This window comes from Nomia melanderi, chromosome 8 (genome assembly GCF_051020985.1).
Source record: "Nomia melanderi isolate GNS246 chromosome 8, iyNomMela1, whole genome shotgun sequence".
NCBI classification, from domain to species: Eukaryota; Metazoa; Arthropoda; class Insecta; order Hymenoptera; family Halictidae; genus Nomia; species Nomia melanderi.
Window position 1 is genome coordinate 18049901 of NC_135006.1, and position 20863 is coordinate 18070763.

Genomic DNA, 20863 nt, shown 5'->3' on the forward strand with positions numbered 1-20863 from the left:
AAACAGTTTTATAGATTGCACTCGCTTGACGAGACGTTCCCGTTTTTCCGTCGATTCGACGCTCGTTCGCGTCGTAAAACACGAAAACGTCGGCGCTGCGGAATATTTTTCGCTGTCGGAGAACAAATTCGAACGACCCGGAAGATCTCCGCACGCGAAATTCGAATGTGAAACGATTAACCCCTCAACGCTGCGAAAAATGTCGTCCTTTTCGTTTGAATCTCGCGTCTCGCATTTCGAGCGCGACAGAATATAAATACGCCTTATTATTGTTGTTTTATAATATTCATAAAATAGCTTTTTCTATCAAAAAGTTCATGACAGAGTTAAATCACCCGCAAAGGGGTTAGCCCGATTCTCCAGCCACGATCCCGATTTATCTCGATTTGCTCGAAGATATCCCTTAACCGCGAGCTAATTCCTCGTGTAATCGTTAGATCCTATCTCAACTGCTAAACTGTGCGTTCCGGAATGAATTTTCTGAATCAGAGACGGAGGCGAGGCGTCGTTCGCTTGAAAGCGGCGAGAAAGCATTAATATCCGCCGAATCGGAGATAAAAACAGTCGCATTGTGCGTGAACGCCTCGATTAAAGTCGATCTCCCGCCGCGCCGGAGTTTCCCTATTGTGTGCAAATACCGATACGTGCGAACGAATAAATTACAGACCAACTGCGGATCGGGATAGATCGGGTCGCGTCGCGACGACCGTTGCCAGCAGCCGCGGCGACGTTAATCAGCGGAAACCATGTTCCGCGTCTCGCTCGTTGAACAAACGCGAACAGCCAGTTCTTAACGCGTTCCACGCCACCGTAAATTTCACTTATATTTTGCTTGTGAAGTGTACTTAAAATTTTAACTATAATACTAATTTATATTTAACTTTATGCTGATTTTTGTACATTGTTACGTCGTCTCTCCACGTTTCCGCTGCTTCGTAACATGCATACGCGAGGATTCACGGCGACAGTTCGGAGCGATCGCGACTTTAGACACATCTGGTATATACATACACTCGGTGGCGAAATTTTAACGTTCCCTCTTCTCGCGTTGAGTTTCATTCAACTCAAAGTTGTTTTATAGGTTAACGGTTCGTGGCTCGATTTCGTTTCGAATAAGGAGACCGATGAAACACGAAGAAATGGAATTCGGAGTGCCGATTTATGCGTGACGAAATAATTTATTCCAGCATTTAGCATAGTAATCAAGGTCGATTCTTTACTGTCACGTTGCTTTGAGCATTGCGTAAATTTCACTCCTATTTGCTGGTCACTCGATCAACTCCTTCCAACGTGCTCACATTTCCTTACGAAAAATACGCGTCAGAACGCGCAGAGGATATTTCGGCGAGACTATTTCGTAGAGACAAGGTCTTTAAAAACCACGAGACTCTGTTCTTCACGGGGAAATCCGGAATTTCACTTCGTCCAAATGGCAGTGGACACTTTCGCCGAACTGCCTGGTCAACGGACAGTCGGCCGTCGGCCATGGTGAAAATACGAGAGCTCGATTATTTGAAATATATTTACCCATCCGCCGGCTCGTGAAGCCATACGTTGCACGACGGTGATCGACGGTTTCAAATGGTTCGGGATCCGTTGCGTCACTCTTGCGCGATCCGTGATGGACGAGTTATTTCGTCTGTATCCCCCACAGCGCGGCTGTGTCGAAAGGAACTCCAGAAATTTCGCTAGAATTACTCTTCGCGTTCCTCTTCAATATTCTTCGATTGTTCGTCTTAATCGACCGCATCCTCTCTACAATCATTCCCATACATCATAATCCCGATTCCTCGGCACACAGCCGAGAGCAAAACGACCGAAAGCCCCGAACGCCGACCGATCGGAAACAAAGATGATCGTTCCGAACAAAGATTCGCTGTCGAAGAGGCAAAGCTGCGCAGGGCACTCGAGGTGTTCCAGTCTTTGTTCAACGAAACAAGTCTGCACGCACACGAGCGGCCGCGTTAGCCGCGGAGCGTCCATGGCGTCTGCGGTCCTTTCTTCTCTCATCCGGTTGAGCCGGCATTCCTCGCCGGGTTTTATCTTTCGTCGTCGGTCGCCCGATCTCCGGGACACACCCACCTGTTCCGGCTCGATCGCCCGACGCCGCGGGCGTCCGATCGAAAGACCGAGAACCGGCGGCCGGCGAAAGGGGAGGAGAGGAGCGCCGATCGAGAGGAACCGCTCGCGGATCATTCGGCCGGGCGCGATTCGCCGCGGAATCAGAGCGCGACGCCGCGATCCGTGTTACCGAGGCACGCCGCGCGCGGGCCGGTTTCGCGCAACCCGATCACGCGCGATGCGTGCGGCGATGTCTTTTCTCACGGCGCCACGAAGTTTGTTGCCTCGGGAACTATTGCCGGGGGATCGGTCGCCGCGCGTTCTCCTCGTAGTTTTGCTCGGTCGTAAGTATATCGGCGATGGGGAGTTAGCGGCGTAAGAAAGCTGGGAACGGATTAGATGCGTGTTCCCGAGCTGAGTCACCGGGAGATGTCTCTGTACTATTGGCAAATCACTTGGTGTCTAGCAAGGTCTTTCGCTATGCGTTTCCTTCGTAGTTTTGATTAATTAATTCTTCAGAGATTTGTTACAGTGTTTAACGCTAAATCTACCGAAACTTCAAGTGCATCTGTTCAGACTTTAATTGATTTGCAATTCAATTTGCGTAGTACTAAATGAATTTCTTTGATAATTTCTTAGAGAAACATTTGTTACCTTTCTAATAGCAAAAAGACATCATGGGTCATTTGATACTGTGTATTCTTAAGATCATTTCGGATATTCTGTACTTTGGAAATAATAGTTGTGATGTAAGGAAACTGAAATCCTTTGTTATGGTTCTAGTGCTGAGGAATAGTTGATTAGGTACCAAGCTAAAGTACGAGTCAGTTGAAATGTTAACAGCGCAACACCTGTCGTAGCTTCCAAAAATATTAAGTTCGTAGACTTAATTAACCGACTAACAGTTTAGACAAACCTTCGAGAAAAACTTGTCCGAGGACAAAGAGAACTCAGCTTGGCGCGTCCCGAATACTTTCCCAAGATCGCTTGCGCAGCTCACTTTCCCAGAACGTTGAGCGCGTGCACACATGCACGCCCTTCGCGAGCGGACGTCGCTTTCTCAGGGCGCGCGTGCGTGTTCTCGCGAATAAACGTCACTTTCTTGGAGAGGCGTGTGCGCTTGCCTCGTTACTTTTTTAGGACGCCCAGCCGAGCGCAGAAAAATTCATCTCGCCGCTCCCTTCTGCTACGACGAGCCGAATATTTCGTTACTCGAACGCGGCGAGACTCTAACGAACCGTCGGTGCACGCGCGTAGAATCTGAATATTCGACGAGCCCAACTAACGTCGCTCGCTTCTAGCGCAGGAAATCGACAGCAAAGAGATAATGTTTGAATATTAATCTTTCCTATCTCTCAGAGGTAGTCACGAGAAACATTCGAACAACACGAGTGTCCGATGGACGTCGATGTTAAACTAAAATCAAATGTATGCACATACGCCATTACCCTTGAAGAGGTTAATTAATACCGTTTTCACAGTTCACAGCGTAAGATAAGAAACGGTTTCCATATCGCGCAGGTTTCGCATTGCACCGACGAATTTCCCGTGAACACGCGAAGACACGCAGTCCGGTAATTACCGGCAATCGGTCGAAAACAGTCGGTTAGCCGGCAATTAGAGCATTGTGCCGCGGATAATGCACTCCGAGTCCCTCGTCGGCGGCGTATCCTCGCGTTATTGTTCCCCCGGCGGGCACTCGACGACAAAAACCGGAAAGCTATTCGCGGAATCGAAGCGGCCGTGTGACGCCCGCCGGGGAAAATGACTCCTCGTGACGTTCCGTCATCATTTTTATTAGCCCCGGCGGGGAACGAACGGCCGCGATCGTTCGTTTATCACCCGAGACACATCTGGGAACGTGACTAACGCCGCAATTTCATTCAGAAGTATGCAGAAACGTTCTGGGCTGCAGTATTCCAATGTGGAACGCTGATTCGCATCAGTTCGGCGGTTCGTATTCTCGCCAACGCGTCGAACGACTCGAATACTGTGCAGCGAATCGACATTCCGAAGTATCCGGGCACTTTCAGGAACTATGTTCTCGGTGTACGATCAGTGTTAACGCTGGATTCACGGGACGACTCAGTTTAACTCGTGTTGAATTTTGTAAAGGTTATCCAGCAGATATTCGGGTCGATTTTGATTGATGCACCTTAGTTGATACTTTCGAACCTCGCTAAGATCTGTATTGAATCGATAGAATAAACTGTGTAACGAATGTTCGTAAATCTAGCGTCAAGTGGAAGGAACGAATACTTTGTTTTGACGGTGCAGCGAGTGCATTCGCGCGAGACAACCGATAAAGCGTTTTAACGCGCGTTCTAAAGTTGACGATTCGCGATTAGGCACGTACGGGACACCTGACGATTACTGTTGTTAGTTAATTAGCTTGTCCTCGGCCGTACGGGCCCGTGGTTTTCGATCGATCCGCCTCAAGGCCCCTTCCTAGATCGACCGAAGCGGCCGAGGATCGATCGTTGATCGATAGAAGGTCGTCGTACCCGTTTGAGGCCGCTTTTCGAAGCGGAAGTCTCGCTTTCGAGCGTGAAATGCGCCGCGAATGCGAGATCGGAATTCCCGATCCTCTGAATCCCCGCCACCCGATCTAGCCGTCGATCGATCTTCGAGTAATTCGTCTTCGACGGTGATAACGATCCGTGAATCACGAAATTTATCTTGATCGTATCGCTGTTTCTGTTTCCAAATTTTCGTTCCAATCCGATTTCAATTTGAACTTCGAACGCGCGGAAGCGTAGAGAACGCGTCGATAGAATTTCTTTGAAGGAAGATAGTGAAATTGATAGGAGCTAGCGCAGTCTGATCCTTCGATTCAAAGTGATCGGTCAATGTTCGATACGTTTCTGGCAGCGTGCTTCGTTCGCGAGAAAATCGAGTTTGAATTTCAGTCGGGCACGCGTGACGTTGAATAGGACTGTAAGCTACCGTGTCTGGCTATGGTTCGCCGTTTCTACTTATCGCGAGCTGGGACGTGCTTACGCGCATCGAATCAATTTTCAACGGCAATTTTCTTCGGAATGAACACTCTGTATGGGAAATATGTCACGGTAGATCTTCTGTTGATCATTACTCGAGGAGTTCGTTTCATTTATGTGGAAAACATGCGTTATTTTTAGTGTCAATTGAATCACCGTTCGAACTAGGCTACAGGAATACATAGGAGTATTTAGTTCATCGTTCGATGTAGTTACTCGTAATGTTATTATCACCTATTTTTCAGTGTTAGTAATATTAGTAGTCAATGTTGTATATGTTACTGTATATGTTACTATGAATATTCTTATAAATAATATAGACGTTATAGACATTACTATAAGTATTACTCATAGACGTTACTACAGATATTACTACAAATGTACGAAATTAAATAAAAAATTGAAAATTAGCACCAAACCTTTAGGCGCCTACAGTAACAGATCGGTCGATCGATCGGTCGATAGAGCCAGTGCAGGACGTTGTTGTTGTTCGGCCACGGACGTCGATGATCGATATGGCGAACCGTGGCCGCGCATCGATTGTATAACGGGCCGCGTTTCGAATTCCATCGTGGATCGCGATCCGCGCGATGAATACCGGAACACGTTTGTCTTTCAAATCGGGATCAGTCGTCCTTCGGCCTCAGTGACACACACCACGGCTCGAGCGCTGCTTCAAAACTATGCGGACACTTTCTTAATTCCTCTAAGTAGCAACCTATCGTAACACCTTTGTTTAGAGCAGCTTCGTGTAAACTGGCATTACACGAATATTTATTCGGTTTATGCTATTTGTATTATACGGAACGTTCACATTTGGAAGACTGAGGCGAATTTCCCTATTATTTGAGCAACCAATATATATTTTAGCTTCATCTGTCGAAGCTTTTCCACGTTTCAAATCTTCGTCCGCAAAGGGTTAAATTTTATTTCACATTCACTGTACTGATTTTCACTTCTCCGAACACTCGTACATTTCGCAGAGTTCCCCGAATTCCCCGTAAACGTAAAGATCGGCGTTGTTCGGCGATGAATGAAAAACGCGTCCGCGCCAGTGAAGGGGTTAAAGTATCGCGTGCACCGCGGGCTATCGTCGTGAATGGGTCCCAAGGATTTTTCGCGTGCGAAAACACGCCGAAGGAGGCCGGCATTACGGCCGGCGTAATACCTGCCGGCGACGTGTGGGAAATATTGTCAGGCACGCAGCGGTTAGGATACTCTTTATCGCGGAGACGGTTTTCTACGAGGTAATAACGCGCGGCTGAAATAATAAAAGACCCGATTGATCGACCGTCTCGCGTCGCGTCGCGGGATAAACCGCGTGCAGGCGTGCATTTCTAAATTAGAGAGGGTCGAGGAGTTCGAAATAACGGCGGGAAATTAGGTACAGTGGTTTTCCAGGTGCACCGATAACTATGCGGGCTGGGCGTGATAAGGTAATAGCGATGCATGGGGAATGGTGATAATAAAGTGTGCCGATCCACGCGAAATGCCAGCGATCGGACGTAATCTGAGTTCTAGTGATCGATGCGGTAGCGATCTAAGTTATAGAAATCTACGCTACGAAACGATTAATTAATAGAACCACCCGCTTCTAACGATTTAATCCGAACGTTCGATGAAACTGTTACGCAGACATTACACAAGAGCAGAAGCTGGCTGCAGGAGGGATCGAGTGGATTGTGAATGGAAATAAATTCGAGGCGAGTGTGATGGATTGATAGTATGAATAAGATAAGAGGATAAGAGAGATTAAGGGGCTGAATAAGACAGGGGGGAGTGTAATAGATTCACAGTAGGGACAAGATCACCGTAAAGAGGCATGAATGAACACGCGACGAATGGCTGGACTGAGAACGATACTATATAGTATCAAAGGCACGGATGAATCTATAGTTTCTTCTGTAGTTTTTTGTTTGCTATTATGCTTGTAGCTGGAATCTTTGCCAATCCGAGAAAATTGTAATAATAGTAACAACAAAATAGGTATTTCAGATATCAAAAGTTATCAGATCTCTGAAGTTTCAAGTCTTAGCTCAAAAAATCCCTTTCGATTCATGTTGCGATCGTAACGGTATAAATTATAACGTTAATTTCACCATTATGCACGATTTTCTAGTAGCCACTGCATCGAATAAAGCTCTCCCTGTACTGGAATACTTGGAACCGAAAGGGAACGATAAATTGTTCTAATATTAAACGAATAAATTGCCAGGTGCATTCGAAGCACGAATAACTTGTGTAACCAGGTGCATACGAAGTTGCCCCGGATAAAAACCTTTCTCGTAATAGCGACCGCAATGGAAAAGCTGGCGGACATTCGTTTAAGCGACAGAGCCCAGGATCGTTTCGCCTCCTCTCTTCTTTACGACGTCGAATAAAAACGACCGTGTAACTTTAATTCCACCTGCTTTACAAGACCGCGGTTGTCGCGAATGCACGACGCCGGTAACGAACTTGTTAACCGGGCAGCCAGCGAGGCGTGCGAAAAATTAGCGAAGTTCCGAGCTCCGAGAAGATTAATTGGAAAATAGTCGAACTTTGCGGCGGTTAACGAAGCGTATCGGAAATTAGTGAAACTTACCGAAACACTTCCTTGCCCCTGTATTTTAATTATGACAAGAGCAATATGAGAACGTTTCTTTGATTAACCTACAGTTTTCATACTACGCGAAGTATCAACAATTCTTGGCGAATGAACGATGATCATCGCTCGTTCTAGGAGTCCCACATATTTATCTATACCGAAAACATCAAGAAACGATATCAAAATATATAAAATTAAAAAAAAACTTGAATACAACTTAATATTTTATTTAAAATTTCAATACAGTTTATGAGCAAAGTATGACCGAAATTTCCGTGGCATTCGACGTGTTAACGAGAATATGGAAAAGCGAATCGTCGTCCCGAGAAGACGTCGGTCCCCACCGCGAGTCGTTCATTGTTTCAACAAGGTTTTTGCGAAACGTCTGGGAAGACCATGGACGCAGGTGTCGCAGGAAATTTCGAAACAGCCTGTCGGGGTTCGCTTAAGGTTCATTCCCACCGGCGACTCCGTTTCACGGTGAATTGCGAGCGAAATTAGAACACCGAACGGCGACCGTTCGTTCCACGAAGAAACGGAATAATCATTTTCACCTGTAAATTATTCATTGACCAATGCAATGATTTAGTAAGATTGAAAAATGTAAACGAAAGAAAACGACTGCGTCGGCGTGGAACGTCCGTTCGACCGCGCGCAATCTATCGAGGCGATCTTCGAGCGTCGTTAGCCGTCGACGTTGTGCAACGTACGCGAAGCTTCTTCGTTGTGTTCGAAGGATCGCGGGGAATAATCAAATCGCTGTCGTATTCGTTAGCTTTTTCTGCGATCTCGCCCGTGATGGATGAAGCCGCCCGTTCATTTAACTTCTCGTCGTCGGGTGCTTTTACTTTTAGAATGTGCGAACGCAACGATGAATCGCGGTTTCACTTTGAGGTAATTGACTGTAAAAATACGAGTAAACATTCGAACGGTATTTTTACACTTTGACATTAACGCCAGCTTTTCACGCCTTTTCCCGAGGCAACCTGTTTTCCATCTCCATTTTCGAAGTGTAACTTTCTTTCATTCGATATAAAATTTCTCAAACGTATCTTGAGAAATATCATTAATATTTCATCGGAAAGTATGAAATATCTACAGTAAGAAATATTGTCGATCGCAAAGGGTTAAATTTCCACAAAGATCCATCTGCCCAGCAGTTCCGCAGAAGCTTCCCGCCTACGCCAACAATGCACAGATAACGAATCGAAGGTTGCCTCATTGTCTGCTAATCAGCGGTACGCGAGTGTATCACCTGTCTTGCTAGTGGGGATGAAGCCTTACGCGCTGCACCGGTGCACACGGGACCACCTTCGCCCCTTCCGATGCATACCTGTCCGCCGCGTTGCACTCCGCCGCGCAATGCGGCCGTCTCCACGAAACCCCGAAATTCGACTACTCGCGTAACGAAAATTTAAGGTTACCGATACGAATGCAAAGGGTCAAAGAAGTTTGTATAAGAAAAATATATAAACTACTGAACTGAAATTTTAAAAGAACAAAATATCCCCGTAATGCGAAGAAAACGTAACCACCATGTGTCCCCTCTATATCTTAACACTTTACCGGCCACTGTCACGTACACGTGACTTTTCGCCAGCTGTTATCGGCCGCTGTCACGTACGCGTGATTATCATTCCGATGCTTGTATAGGAATACATATCGATGCTATTTTTCGAGAAACAATTGCTTCCACTTTACCAGATCGTCTTTTGTTCAAATCTTTCAAGCAGATGCTTCTGTCAGTTTGAAACTGTCTTTTGCCTTCCTGCGTCATACTCGCAACCTAACGGCGGTGCGATAAACGTGCGGCCGGCGAAGTGTTAAAAATTTCGTTCGAAGCATTTCTCTGTATCGCTCGCACTTTCGAAGTTATCGAGTTTCGAGGAGAAGACGGTCGTTCGGCCGCGCCGTGCGCCACCTGGAAACCCGTTTCCATCGCAGTCCGCTCACGGACGGCTCACGCTTTATCGGCCGGCGATATCTAACGAAATCACCGGCAAGATAAACGCCGCGGAGAGACGAAGGAGAGCCGAGGAATCACGCTTCCACGCTTTCCAGTTCCACTGATTGTCCCTTAATGGGACAATTCGCCGGTTTCCTCGGTTCTCCGCGGGGCAGATGGGACGATAGGGAATATGGGTCAGAGTGTTGACGACTCGAACATTTCTGGGTTATAAATAGACTGTCATTGAACGATATCTGATGTCGTACAGGTATTTTTAGAAACAGGACTCGAGTGGGAACTCGTTTGTCCTTTGTTCGTGGATGCTGCGATTCCTGGACGTGATTTTTCGTACTGATTTCATTACCGAGAGCATGATAGACTTCGCTGGCAGCGAACTGAATTTCGTTGATTGATGGAGAGATTTTGTACGATATCTTATAGCAATGTGATTGTACTTGAAGCGCCGAATGTTATCTCGAGACGGGGACATACCTTTCTCGTGAGACACGGGTAAAATCGAATAAGATATTCATTGAGACTAGGTTTACGGGCATGTATGATATACTTTGTGCTACTGTTGTTACGGAAATTAGCGTTTGTTCGTTTAGATCTCGGAAATGATCCGAGCACTTACGATTAATATGTAATCTATAAAAATTCTAACGATAGTTTACCTTCAGTTTCTTCAGACTTTAAAAAGAACTTTAACTACAACCTCCTTCGTTATCTTCAATTGAACCCATTCAATTCGGTTAGAAACTGCGTTTTGTAAAAAGAACTGTATCTGATGAATTGCAAATAATCCCACTTCAAGACTTACTAAATAACAAAAGGAAAGATAAACGGAATAAAAGGCAATACGTTGCTAAGTGAAAACTGGGAGATCTCCCCATTCGGTTGGCTAAGATATCAGTAATTACATTCACCTGATGCTTACGAAATCCGATATTCCTCATGTTTTTCGCTCGTTTTCATTCGTCACGGTATACTTCGAACTCTATCCCTTTAAAAACGAAAATCCGAAAGGAAGCACGGAACCCGTTGAAAAAGAGAGAAAGGGGATGACTGGTCGATGGAGTTTAATCGGTGGCTGCTCGCGATTCGGTGAGCGAGCGCGTGCGCGATACGGGTGTGTCGTGGGACCCGGTCGGGCCGGATGAAGCGATCGACAACGACGCGGGACGTGAAATCGAGCGAGGTATTAGCCGTCGCTGCAAAGTATCCGCGCATAAACCAGCGACGCGTTCCCGGTTTACGGCGCGGCGGGATTGGCCGCGCGAGCAACAGTTGGGATTGCATCTCTCGCGCGCGCGGCGCAACGTTAATGCGGTTGCGAGGCGTTCGTGTATGTTTACGGCCGCCCTTAAACGAGACGCGTCCCGCCCGCTGTGAATAAAATATCGCTCGGGTGCTCGTTAAATGGCTCCAGTTCCTGCGGGAAATTGCGTCGGACGATCGAATTATTGATGAGACGGTTGCCTACCTCTGAAAGCTGCACGGCCGTTTGGGAATCGTGGGATAATAGCGATGATGCGGGGCTAGTAGGGGATACTGACGTAAGGGTTATGGAATAGAATAGTAATGACGCAGGGGTTGTAGAACCCCTGTGTAGGCAATTGTGTAGGATTCGTAGAAGACGCAATCATGTAGAAACAGGACGTCAGTAGACATTTGGAACTCATTAACACTAAAACTACCTGATGGATCAAATGACCCATGATGTCTTTTTGTAATTATTAGAAAGGTAACGAATGTTTCTCTGAGAAATTAAAGAAATTCATTTAGAACTACGTAAATTGAATTGTAAATTGATTAAAGTCGGAACAGATGCACTCTTGGAGTTTCTATAGCGAAATTTTCAAAAGTCAATTGAACTCGGTAGCTTTAGTGTTAAACATTAGCAGTGATGTAAGGGTTATGGAATGTAATAGTAGTGATGCAGGTTGTAGAATGTGCTAGCAATGATGTAGGATTTATAGAATGGCTGACAATGATGTAGACACCGGTAAACATTTGGAACTCAGTAAACATTAGAAATCCAGGCCTCAGAAGATTCAAGTCTCGTTCTATGAATCTAAACCCCTAAGTTTCCAAATTCCTCGATCATTTCCGAATTCTTCAGGATCAGAACTGCGTCCTAACGATCTGAGACATTTTACTCGCAACTTGGAATTTTCGCGTATCGCAACTGAAACTCCCCACGGATGACTTGTAGATTCGCGTTGTTTTCCAGCGAACGAATCAAATTTATTCCCTCGAATAAATCGTCCGTCCCCTGGAAAATCGGCGCGCGTCGGTTCGCCATTTCCATCGGTGCGTTAAATGAGATGGATTTCAGAGTACACCGGCTATCACGTCCAACTGCATCGCCTCCGGAGTCACATTTATTATTTATATCTCCGGTGACCATCGCTCTGGCCGGCTTATTGATTCTACCTCTGCGCATAATATTTATAGACCCGAGTGAAATATCGCCGCGTGTTTCTACGCGTTTCCCGTTTCACGCGAACGCGCGCCGACCGATGGATCCACTTCCTGTCGTCAACTATTTACGTTACCGCGTCCCACACTCGCCGGACGGAGCCGCGGGAACCGTCTCCCGGCTCTCTTCTCGCTCCTCCATTTTGCATCGCGGAACAAACGCGCCGTTTGTTGACTCGACGCTCGTCGAATCCTTTGCCGTGCGCTTATCCTCCGGACTGATTATTTCGATCGCTTCCCGCGTGGGCGTCGTGCCAAACGTGACACCTTCCCTTTTCTGTCAGTTTGTTGCTCGTTCGTGGATACCCCGTTTTTAACCGACCGTTTCTTCGGGAACTGTGCTACTTGGACAAAAATGAGAAATACTGTAGCATTTCCTCGATCTTTCATTTTTCTTCTCAATGCAAAATTTGGACGTGTGAGAAATCGAATAATTTTGGGGTAGTTTCTTTAAGATTCTTTAAAATATCTGTTATTCCTGAGCAATATTGGAGCCTACAGAGTAAAGGGTTAAACCCATTGTTGAACCATTTCTTTCACGGTTGCTCGATGAAACATGATTACTCGATCGTTAAGCGTTTATTAGAAGAACGAAATTCGATTGTTCTACGTCAGCGTCTACTTCGAAGGTTATTCATCACAGAAAGATGATATTGACCGTGAATGAAGCATCCCTTGTCTGTTATCTTGACTATGATTGAAAGGAAAGCGATGGAGGTTTCGGATAGATTTGAAAATTTGAAAATTCGATGAGAAACGTTCGTCACGCGTTTGACACGATACCAAAAGGCGAAGGGTTAACTTGGCGGATGTTTCGCGTGCAGCCGCAAACATGGCGGATCGGGTGGCACCGCTTCAGACCGGCGGTAATTGCTCCCGACGCTTTAATTCGATTTGCCGAGCCACCCTGACGAGTTCACTCGTTACCGTGGGCCTGCATTCGTGTTTCCGGTCTCGGTTCGCCGGAAACGCGGTACCGAAGAAGGACACCGCGTTTGAAAATATCTCTTTGACGTCATCTTTAACCAAATCGTTGAAGGACGCTTTTAAACATTTCAACTTGAAATTATTCTCTAAGGTTAATCGTTGTTTCCCAATTGATATGAAACTACCCGTTGGTGGAACGATGTTCGAGACATAGATTTAAGTGTTAATTAACGTTATTATATACGCAGTCTCAAAGACTTTCAGTTGCATGGTTTTCCAGTGAGTGTTCACATTCTAATCTCAGTGTTATTAATTCTTACGCGTTTCGGCGATCCGCTAAGCTGTAGACTGCAATTGCTTTTTATAAGTTAATTTCCCATTATTTCATTTCAGCCAGTTTATCCTCCGTTCGGAGAACATTGAACGCACGCCTGTAAAAGGTTTGGATCTCCCTGAAAATTCTAACAGTATAGAACAGTTCACTCTTCTCCGAACGCTTGCATACTTTACTCTTGAACCGTTGAATATTTTCATTGAGTTTCTTTGATTTTGTTTGGCACGTAGACGCATGTGTTCTCACCGCCTGTTGTTTTGGATTGTTTGTCGCACCGTAGGTCCAGGCGAATGTCCCAGGATGTCACGCACTCGAGATCCACCGAAAACCTCACGTCCTCTTACTTCAGGTACGTACAACCAATGTTATTCCCCGCAAACTGTTACTGCATGTGTTCGTATTAATAGTTTATCGATATTAACACTTAGGCGACTAAAAAGAACTGTAACTACAACCTCCTCCATTATCTTCAATTGAGTTCGTCAACTCAACTTAACTTCTTAACTTCTAAATTCTTAACTTAAGTTCTTAACTTCATTCGGTTAGAAACTGTGCTTTGTAAACAAATCATAGCAACAAAAGAAAAGATAAACAGAATAAAAGGCAATAAGGTTGCTAAGTGAAAAGTGGGAGATCTCCACGTTCGGTTGGCTAAGTGTTAAGATCGTTTTTTCTCTAATCCTTCTGTATATCTCTGTATATACCTATAAAATACTGTACACCTGTATAATAACAAAATGAACCGCGCGATCGTTCGCTGACCGAGTCCTTTCTTCCGCAGGAGTAAGAGCCGCAGCGTGGATCACGGATTCACGACGCCTTTCGACTTGGATTCGTTGCGGAACAAGGTCGAAGGACGCTTCGAGTCCGTCGACAAGCTGTCCAAGGGTGAGTAATCTGAACCTCGAATAATCGAACGCGAGCGGAAGCTTTCCGCGAGCGAGCGGAGCAAAGGAGACCGCGCGGGCCTCGCCTGCCATCGTGCATACATACACTGTCGGTCAAAAGTTTAGGACCAATTCGTCGATTCAAAGAATAACTTACGTTTCTTGCGAACAACTTTGATCGGAAAATTTTCGTCTATGATGAACATGGACATACAATATGAGTCGCTTAGAAGTCGTGCGGATTTCCCGTTCATTTTACCGTTTCTATTGCATCGAAGCGTTTCAACATTTGCCATGGACACGCGAAATTGAATTCGATTGATGGCAATAGTGATGTGGTTCCTTTAACTTGAAACTACCTTGTCATTGTTATTGTCAATTGAATATTATTGCTATTGTTTATTGTTATCTTTGACTCAAACAGGGATATGCGTAAATATAGAATTCTCTTGCTTTTGGAAATTATTAAGAATACTGTTCGTGATTCGATGAAAATAGTTGCAATGCATGTTCTAGAAGTTGGCTAATTGGACATGCATATCAGATTCCTTTGAAATGTATCATTCTATGCGACACGATCGACAAAACTACGTGAAACTTCCAGAAACAAAACACATCGCGCAAGAGTGGTAAACCGCTGAATGAATTATCAGCGCGAGTTAATTGGTGACGTTACATGTTAAATGGATCCAAACTTTTGACCGGCCGTGTAGATCTCGATCCCGGACCGCGGCGAGGCCTTCGATCCCAAGCGCAACCTTACTCGCGCGAATCGCATTGACTTACTTTCCTTAAAGTGGCACAAATGCCACGTACGACCGATCGGTTTCGCGCGCGCCGCGAGATTTATTCGCGAGCCCGCCGACGATCGGCGTCGATCCGCTCCTTCACGGTGATCTACCGACGCGCACCGATCGTTTTGTAATCCGCGCTCGCGTTTCGCTGGCATTTTAATTGTCGCTTGTTCGGTAAACGCTTCGGTAAACGGGTTACCGATCATTCTCAGTTTGCGCGTTCTCCGATGTTCGGGCGACTTATTATCCGAACAGAATGTGTCCGTTAATTAACCGTAGACGCGATACGCGTGTTGCCGCGAATCTACATGGGTAATTCTGAAAGTTGCAGCTTCGATACACTGAAATTCAAAGTCCAGTTAATTGATGGATCCTCCATCTCCAATTTCTAATTTTCAGTTTCGAATTTTCGAATGAAACGTTGAATTTCTAGCTTCCAATTCAATGGTGAATTTCCAATTTAAATTCGCAATTTCCAGTGAACGATCTCCAGTTGCCAATCCGCATAAACGGGAAAGATGTCGGAATCGACAGAAAAACCTGTCAAATATCCGAAAGTAGAATGTTGACAAGTATCTCCCCGGTAGAAAGGTCGGTTTAATCGGGCAGCGATGCGGAAAGAAGAGAGAGATGATCGGTCAGCACACGTGGGACCATAATGGAGGATTTATCGTGGCAGGTGGGAGGACAGTGTCGCGTATTAAGCGGGATTTAATGAGTAATTAGGCCAGTACAAGCCGGTTAGCTTTAATAAGGTAACCTGCGGCGAGCTGTATTCAAGCTGGACGCATCGGTGACCCGATACCCGATTAATCGGCGACCGATCTCCGCTATCTCGACTGTCGCGCGATCGTCGGCTCCATTTGAATTAGTAGAAACACCGACGCGCCTTGACGAAGATCGACAACGAGCGACGCGAACGTTTCGATTAAACGGGCTGCGTTCATTGGACACGCGCGTTTAGAGCAATTGGGGACACGTAATTATATCTTTATTTTATTTTCTACTCGTTCGATGAGTTACAAGAGACATTTCTTTGCAATAGTTCGCAACAGATTTTTCCGTTGTCAAATCATACGAATTTTTCACCTTTGCGAAGTGACACGATTAACTCTCTTTTCAGAAATTAATTCTTTCTATATGCTAATTTAAAAGATCTATTACTTTACAATAACACGCAACAAATGAGATTCATGGAGCCATAAGAATTTTCTTTGTAATTAACTGTCATACTTTTAGAAGCGATACAGTCGACCCGATGCTTCGATTTTGTTTGAAAATACACTGACCTGCTTTTAACTACCTATGAACTGAGATTCTGACAAATTTTCGAAATTGACAGTACGACGATATTAAGCGGAAACTAGAGAGAAGCTACGGTGAAATTTACCATTGCTAAAATCACCGTTAACGTTATTATCCGCGACCATCCGCCTCGACATTGTTCGTGTTTGGCTTTCGTGTTTGAATATCTGCCGCGCTCGGCTTCCTGTACACCGTACGATCTATCGATTCTTCGTACAATCGGTTTCGAATGTTTGTCGAGGATGTTCGAACCGTTTATGTTGAAATTAGCTTGAGTCCATCTTTCGAAAAACCAAATTATTGGTTATAATAGTTAAAATTCTACTGTCATTTCCCTAATTCTGCTCCAATTGGATTTTTCGTCGATTTTGTTCTGTTAAAAGGACTTATTTCGCTTTCAAAGCAAACGGTTAGTTATTCTTCTGCCGGGAAACTTCGATTCGAGATTCGAAAATCCCGCCTTACCTGCGTCGGCTGCAGGTTAAAACGCGCGGGAAATTTGAACAGCATGATTCGAAAAAATTGAGTAAATTCCTTAAAATTCATAGTCTCGAGAGGAGCACAATATTAACACTTTGAGTGTCATTCGTTTAGCAATTCTCTTTGCATTAATATTTCATTTATTTCCTCCTCTTAATTACTGTATATATTTCATTAATATCCCGTGACAACTAATTCGCTGAATAATTTAGTAAAGAGCACAATGAAAAATGCGACACAAATTTTCGTTCGTGACTCATTATTTAATTAAGTCTCTGGTTTGTCAAATATAGAACGATAACTCGATCCACTGGAATTCTTTTTTCTTCGCACGGTATCTCTTATCATTTCCGGCATCTCGTTCGCCGAGTTATCACTGACAACAACGTTGCAGAAGTTTTTTGTACACGTTATAGATTAAAACGGCCCTCGCGCGATAAACAATTTCGCTTGTATATCTGGATCGTGCAACTTGAAGGCTGCCCGACTCCTCGATCAATTAGCTCGCGTGTTCCTAAATGAATTAACCTTTAGCCGACAGAATTCTCAAAACCGAAGCGTAATAATCGTCCCACGATTTCCCTTTTCTCTTCCCATTTCAATAATCGATAACTAACCCTTGACTCTCAGTCACCGTTTGATTTGACACAGTAAAATTAGAAAATTTAATACTTAATATTGAACTGTGTATAATGAATTCATTTAAAAAAACCATCGTCTTTGTCTAGTTAAAAAATGTTAAGTATTGCTAACGAAATACTTCCGACTGCAAAGGGTTAATACACTGATCTCTAAAATGTTTGGTTATGTTTATTATATGATTAATACGATAGATTATTTATTCCATTAAGGTTCGGAGGAATCAGAAAATATGAAAAAACGAAGACGACCGCAGCAGCTTCTCAATTGATAATCGATACGAATGGTAGCGTTTCGGAACCGGTATAGAAAATCCGGAATATCAGTTCGACGATCCTCGAATATTAATCACGAAACGTACACCGAGACCGCGATCCACTTAGCTGACCGCAGTATTCGCCGTTCTGTTTCACGATGCTCGTGTATACGCACAATTGAACGATAGTCATTATTCGAGTAACCATTGACCGCGTATCCCCTTTCTCTCCTGGATACTGCCAGTCTGTTACAAATTCAAAGTGTTCTTTGAAACGCCTCGCGTACACAGACTTTATTGCTTGCACTGGCTAGGCTGTAATTAATCGAGAATCAAGCTTTTAGTTCAACGGCGGAACCACTTTGGATATTTCGTATATACAGGGTGTATCTGGTAAAAGATACTTATGTGACATAGAGCTCCATTAACACGAATGTGTTCCATTAACACAATATTAAACCTTGTGTAACGTATCAACACATAAAACATCCAAGTAAAATAGTTGTCTCTTATTTCATATAAGATAATCAATTGTGTTAGTCGCGAAAAATATCGTCGAGTGCAACGGGTTAAAAGACTTAACCACAGTGGCTTCCTTTTCGGCGTTCTAATAGAATAACCAAGAACAATTGTTTCGTTTATTTTATTTTCTATTTCTTCTAATGTTATCGAGCTCGACATCATACGATCCTAATTCGATCATTGGTCCCACAGTATCATTCACGGGCTTTTCTTAACGCGCGAAAGATCTGAAAGCATACAGAGCTTTCTACCACACCATCCTCTGTCAAGAAGAAACCAGCAAAATCTACACCGAGACAATCGGAAACGAACGCGAAAGTAGAACGTTCCGCCGAATTCGCAACTACGGAGATAAATCGCTCGTGGAAGCGGGAACGAGCCCGTCGACGATAAAGCACGTGCATCAAAGTTGAATTATCGCGCCAGCGAGTGACGCGGTCTCTCGACATGGCAGTGATAGTCAGTCGTCGGTGGGACTGGCGCTGAGTAGTCGTCGCGGCGGATCGGCTGCGTCTCGTCGGACGCGGAGAGTAGTTGGCGTTGTCTTACCGTCGACGGTCGTCGTTTCGAAACGGAAACGGGACGAGCGGAGAGAGTTCGACTGTGCGCTCGATAGAACAATCGGTCGTTTATCGCCGGTTTAAAGGCGACATCGGGAAGTCGAAGAGTGCGGGAACCTGGCCAAAAGATAGTACGCAGCAAAAGGTGTGGGTAGGTGTACGTTGACTCGGCTCGTCGTTAGTTGTCGGTGGCTCTCGGGCGTTCGTTACCTTGAAATGAGCGGGAATCAGAGGCCCTGCGGGCAATCAGCGATTGATCGATCCGATGCTCGGAAATCTTTCGGTTACACCAATCGTTTGAGTTGTTCGAATTATTTGGACGATTCTGCGCTTCTGGGTGGTCTAGACGATTCGAATCAATCGTGTTATTTGAATTATTTGAATTATCTGAATTATTTCAATGGTTCGAAGCTTCTGAGTGATCTAGGAGATTCGAATCAATCGTGTTATTTGAATGTTCTAAATTATTTCAATGATTTGAAGCTTCTGAGTGATCTAGGAGATTCGAATCAACCGTACTATTTGAATTATTTGAATTATATAAATTATTTCAGTGGTTCGAAGCTTCTGAGTGATCTAGGAGATTCGAATCAATCGTATTATTTGAATTATTTGAATTATCTGAATTATTTCTATGACTCGAAGCTTCTGAGTGATCTAGAAGATTCGAATCAACCGTGTTATTTGAATTGTCTGAATTATTTCAATGGTTCGAAGCTTCTGAGTGATCTAGGAGATTCGAATCAATCGTGTTATTTGAATTATCTGAATTATTTCTATGATTCGAAGCTTCTGAGTGATCTAAAATGTTCGAATCGTTCGAGTGGTCCAAGTAATCCAAACGCAGACATTCCGAATGATCCGAACAATTCGAAACATTCGGATGGTTCGAATAATCCCATCGATCGTTCCCTTTTGTATGGATCCTGTTGAATAGAAAGTCCTCGACATTCCAAAACAGATCAGTGAGTAGGTTGATCACGGTTAAAGTGACCATTCGACTCGTAGTCTTTCGATCGCCCAACCAGTACAGTCCGTTACAGAATATTCCACGGACTGCGAATTAATAATCTGGGATCACTCAGTTTGATTCACTCGAGATTACCCAATACTGCGCAATACTCACCATGACACCATGGGTTCCTCAGCGCAAGGATCGCCGTGCTTCCTCTTCGACATTCCGCTTTTCGTTCGCTTCAGTCCAGTTGCCAGGCGAGTAAACCGTTTCTCGTTGAAACTTCGTTGAGAACGTTGAGAAATATTTGTAGGAAAAATCGTAAGTGGCAAGGTGAGCATTTCCAGGGCGAAGAAAATTAGTCGACATTGAACGTTGTGCCACGATGATGTCATCTCTCAATATTATCTGTACAAAGAATGACTGACATTATCGGTGGCCATTTGCTGACAGAAAATTGCGTTTAAATTATACGCTGCAGAATAAGAACGAACATATATTTGTTTTTGTTTTTGCACTTACAGTGTTTTCCGTGAAAAGCTTTTAATTGTTGTTTACCCGAAGAAGAGCGTGTAGAACATTATTGACACTAGAATTATCGAATGGCTCGCATTTGCCATTCGTTCATCCTTTTTTAAAGATTATTGGAAAGATAACAGAGATCTCTCTCATAAGTTAACAAAGATTCGTAACTGCATCGAAATCTCTATAGAAGTTCTGTATTATAGTTCCTACAGAGTTTCTACAAATCTGAAAATTCAGTTTGGCTCAACAGTTCTAGCGTTAATAATTTAGGCTATCAGTCGTTGATTTCCATAGAAATTCATTTGGCCGATGCGATCCGTAGAATTACGCCGTTTGTCGAAAGACTGCGCCGCGCTGAAAATAGAATTGAAACTCCGTGATCCTGTTAACCTATCACCGGCTTGATCGCCGGCCAATTGAACGCGAAGACAATTGGAAACAGGCGGAAGGAATTCGATCCTGAACACCATGCGCATTATGCACTTCGCGCAAATATCACGACCACGCGAGAAGAGAGAACTATCGGATGATGGAGTTCACTATAAATAGCCGTTCCTCAATTTTTCTCGGTTAATTTCATTTCGTTATCTCCGCGTGGTCGTAACA

The 20863-nt window shown here is 44.4% G+C and overlaps 1 protein-coding gene across 18 annotated transcripts in view; it reads left to right on the forward strand.

Annotated features, from left to right (window-relative positions):
* Positions 1 to 20863, forward strand: part of mtd (TLD domain-containing protein mustard) — a 203725-nt gene that overhangs the window by 118334 nt on the left and 64528 nt on the right. For 9 of the 18 annotated variants that reach the window (XM_076369879.1, XM_076369867.1, XM_076369869.1 and 6 more), the window contains exons 2-3: positions 13615 to 13683; positions 14116 to 14222. In XM_076369879.1, coding sequence (XP_076225994.1) covers positions 13615 to 13683; positions 14116 to 14222 — 176 coding nt within the window. Of the gene's footprint in view, positions 1 to 13614; positions 13684 to 14115; positions 14223 to 15630; positions 15695 to 18684; positions 18929 to 20863 lie in introns of those variants that run through there. The other 9 variants (XM_076369882.1, XM_076369873.1, XM_076369868.1 and 6 more) reach the window with 4 other exon arrangements.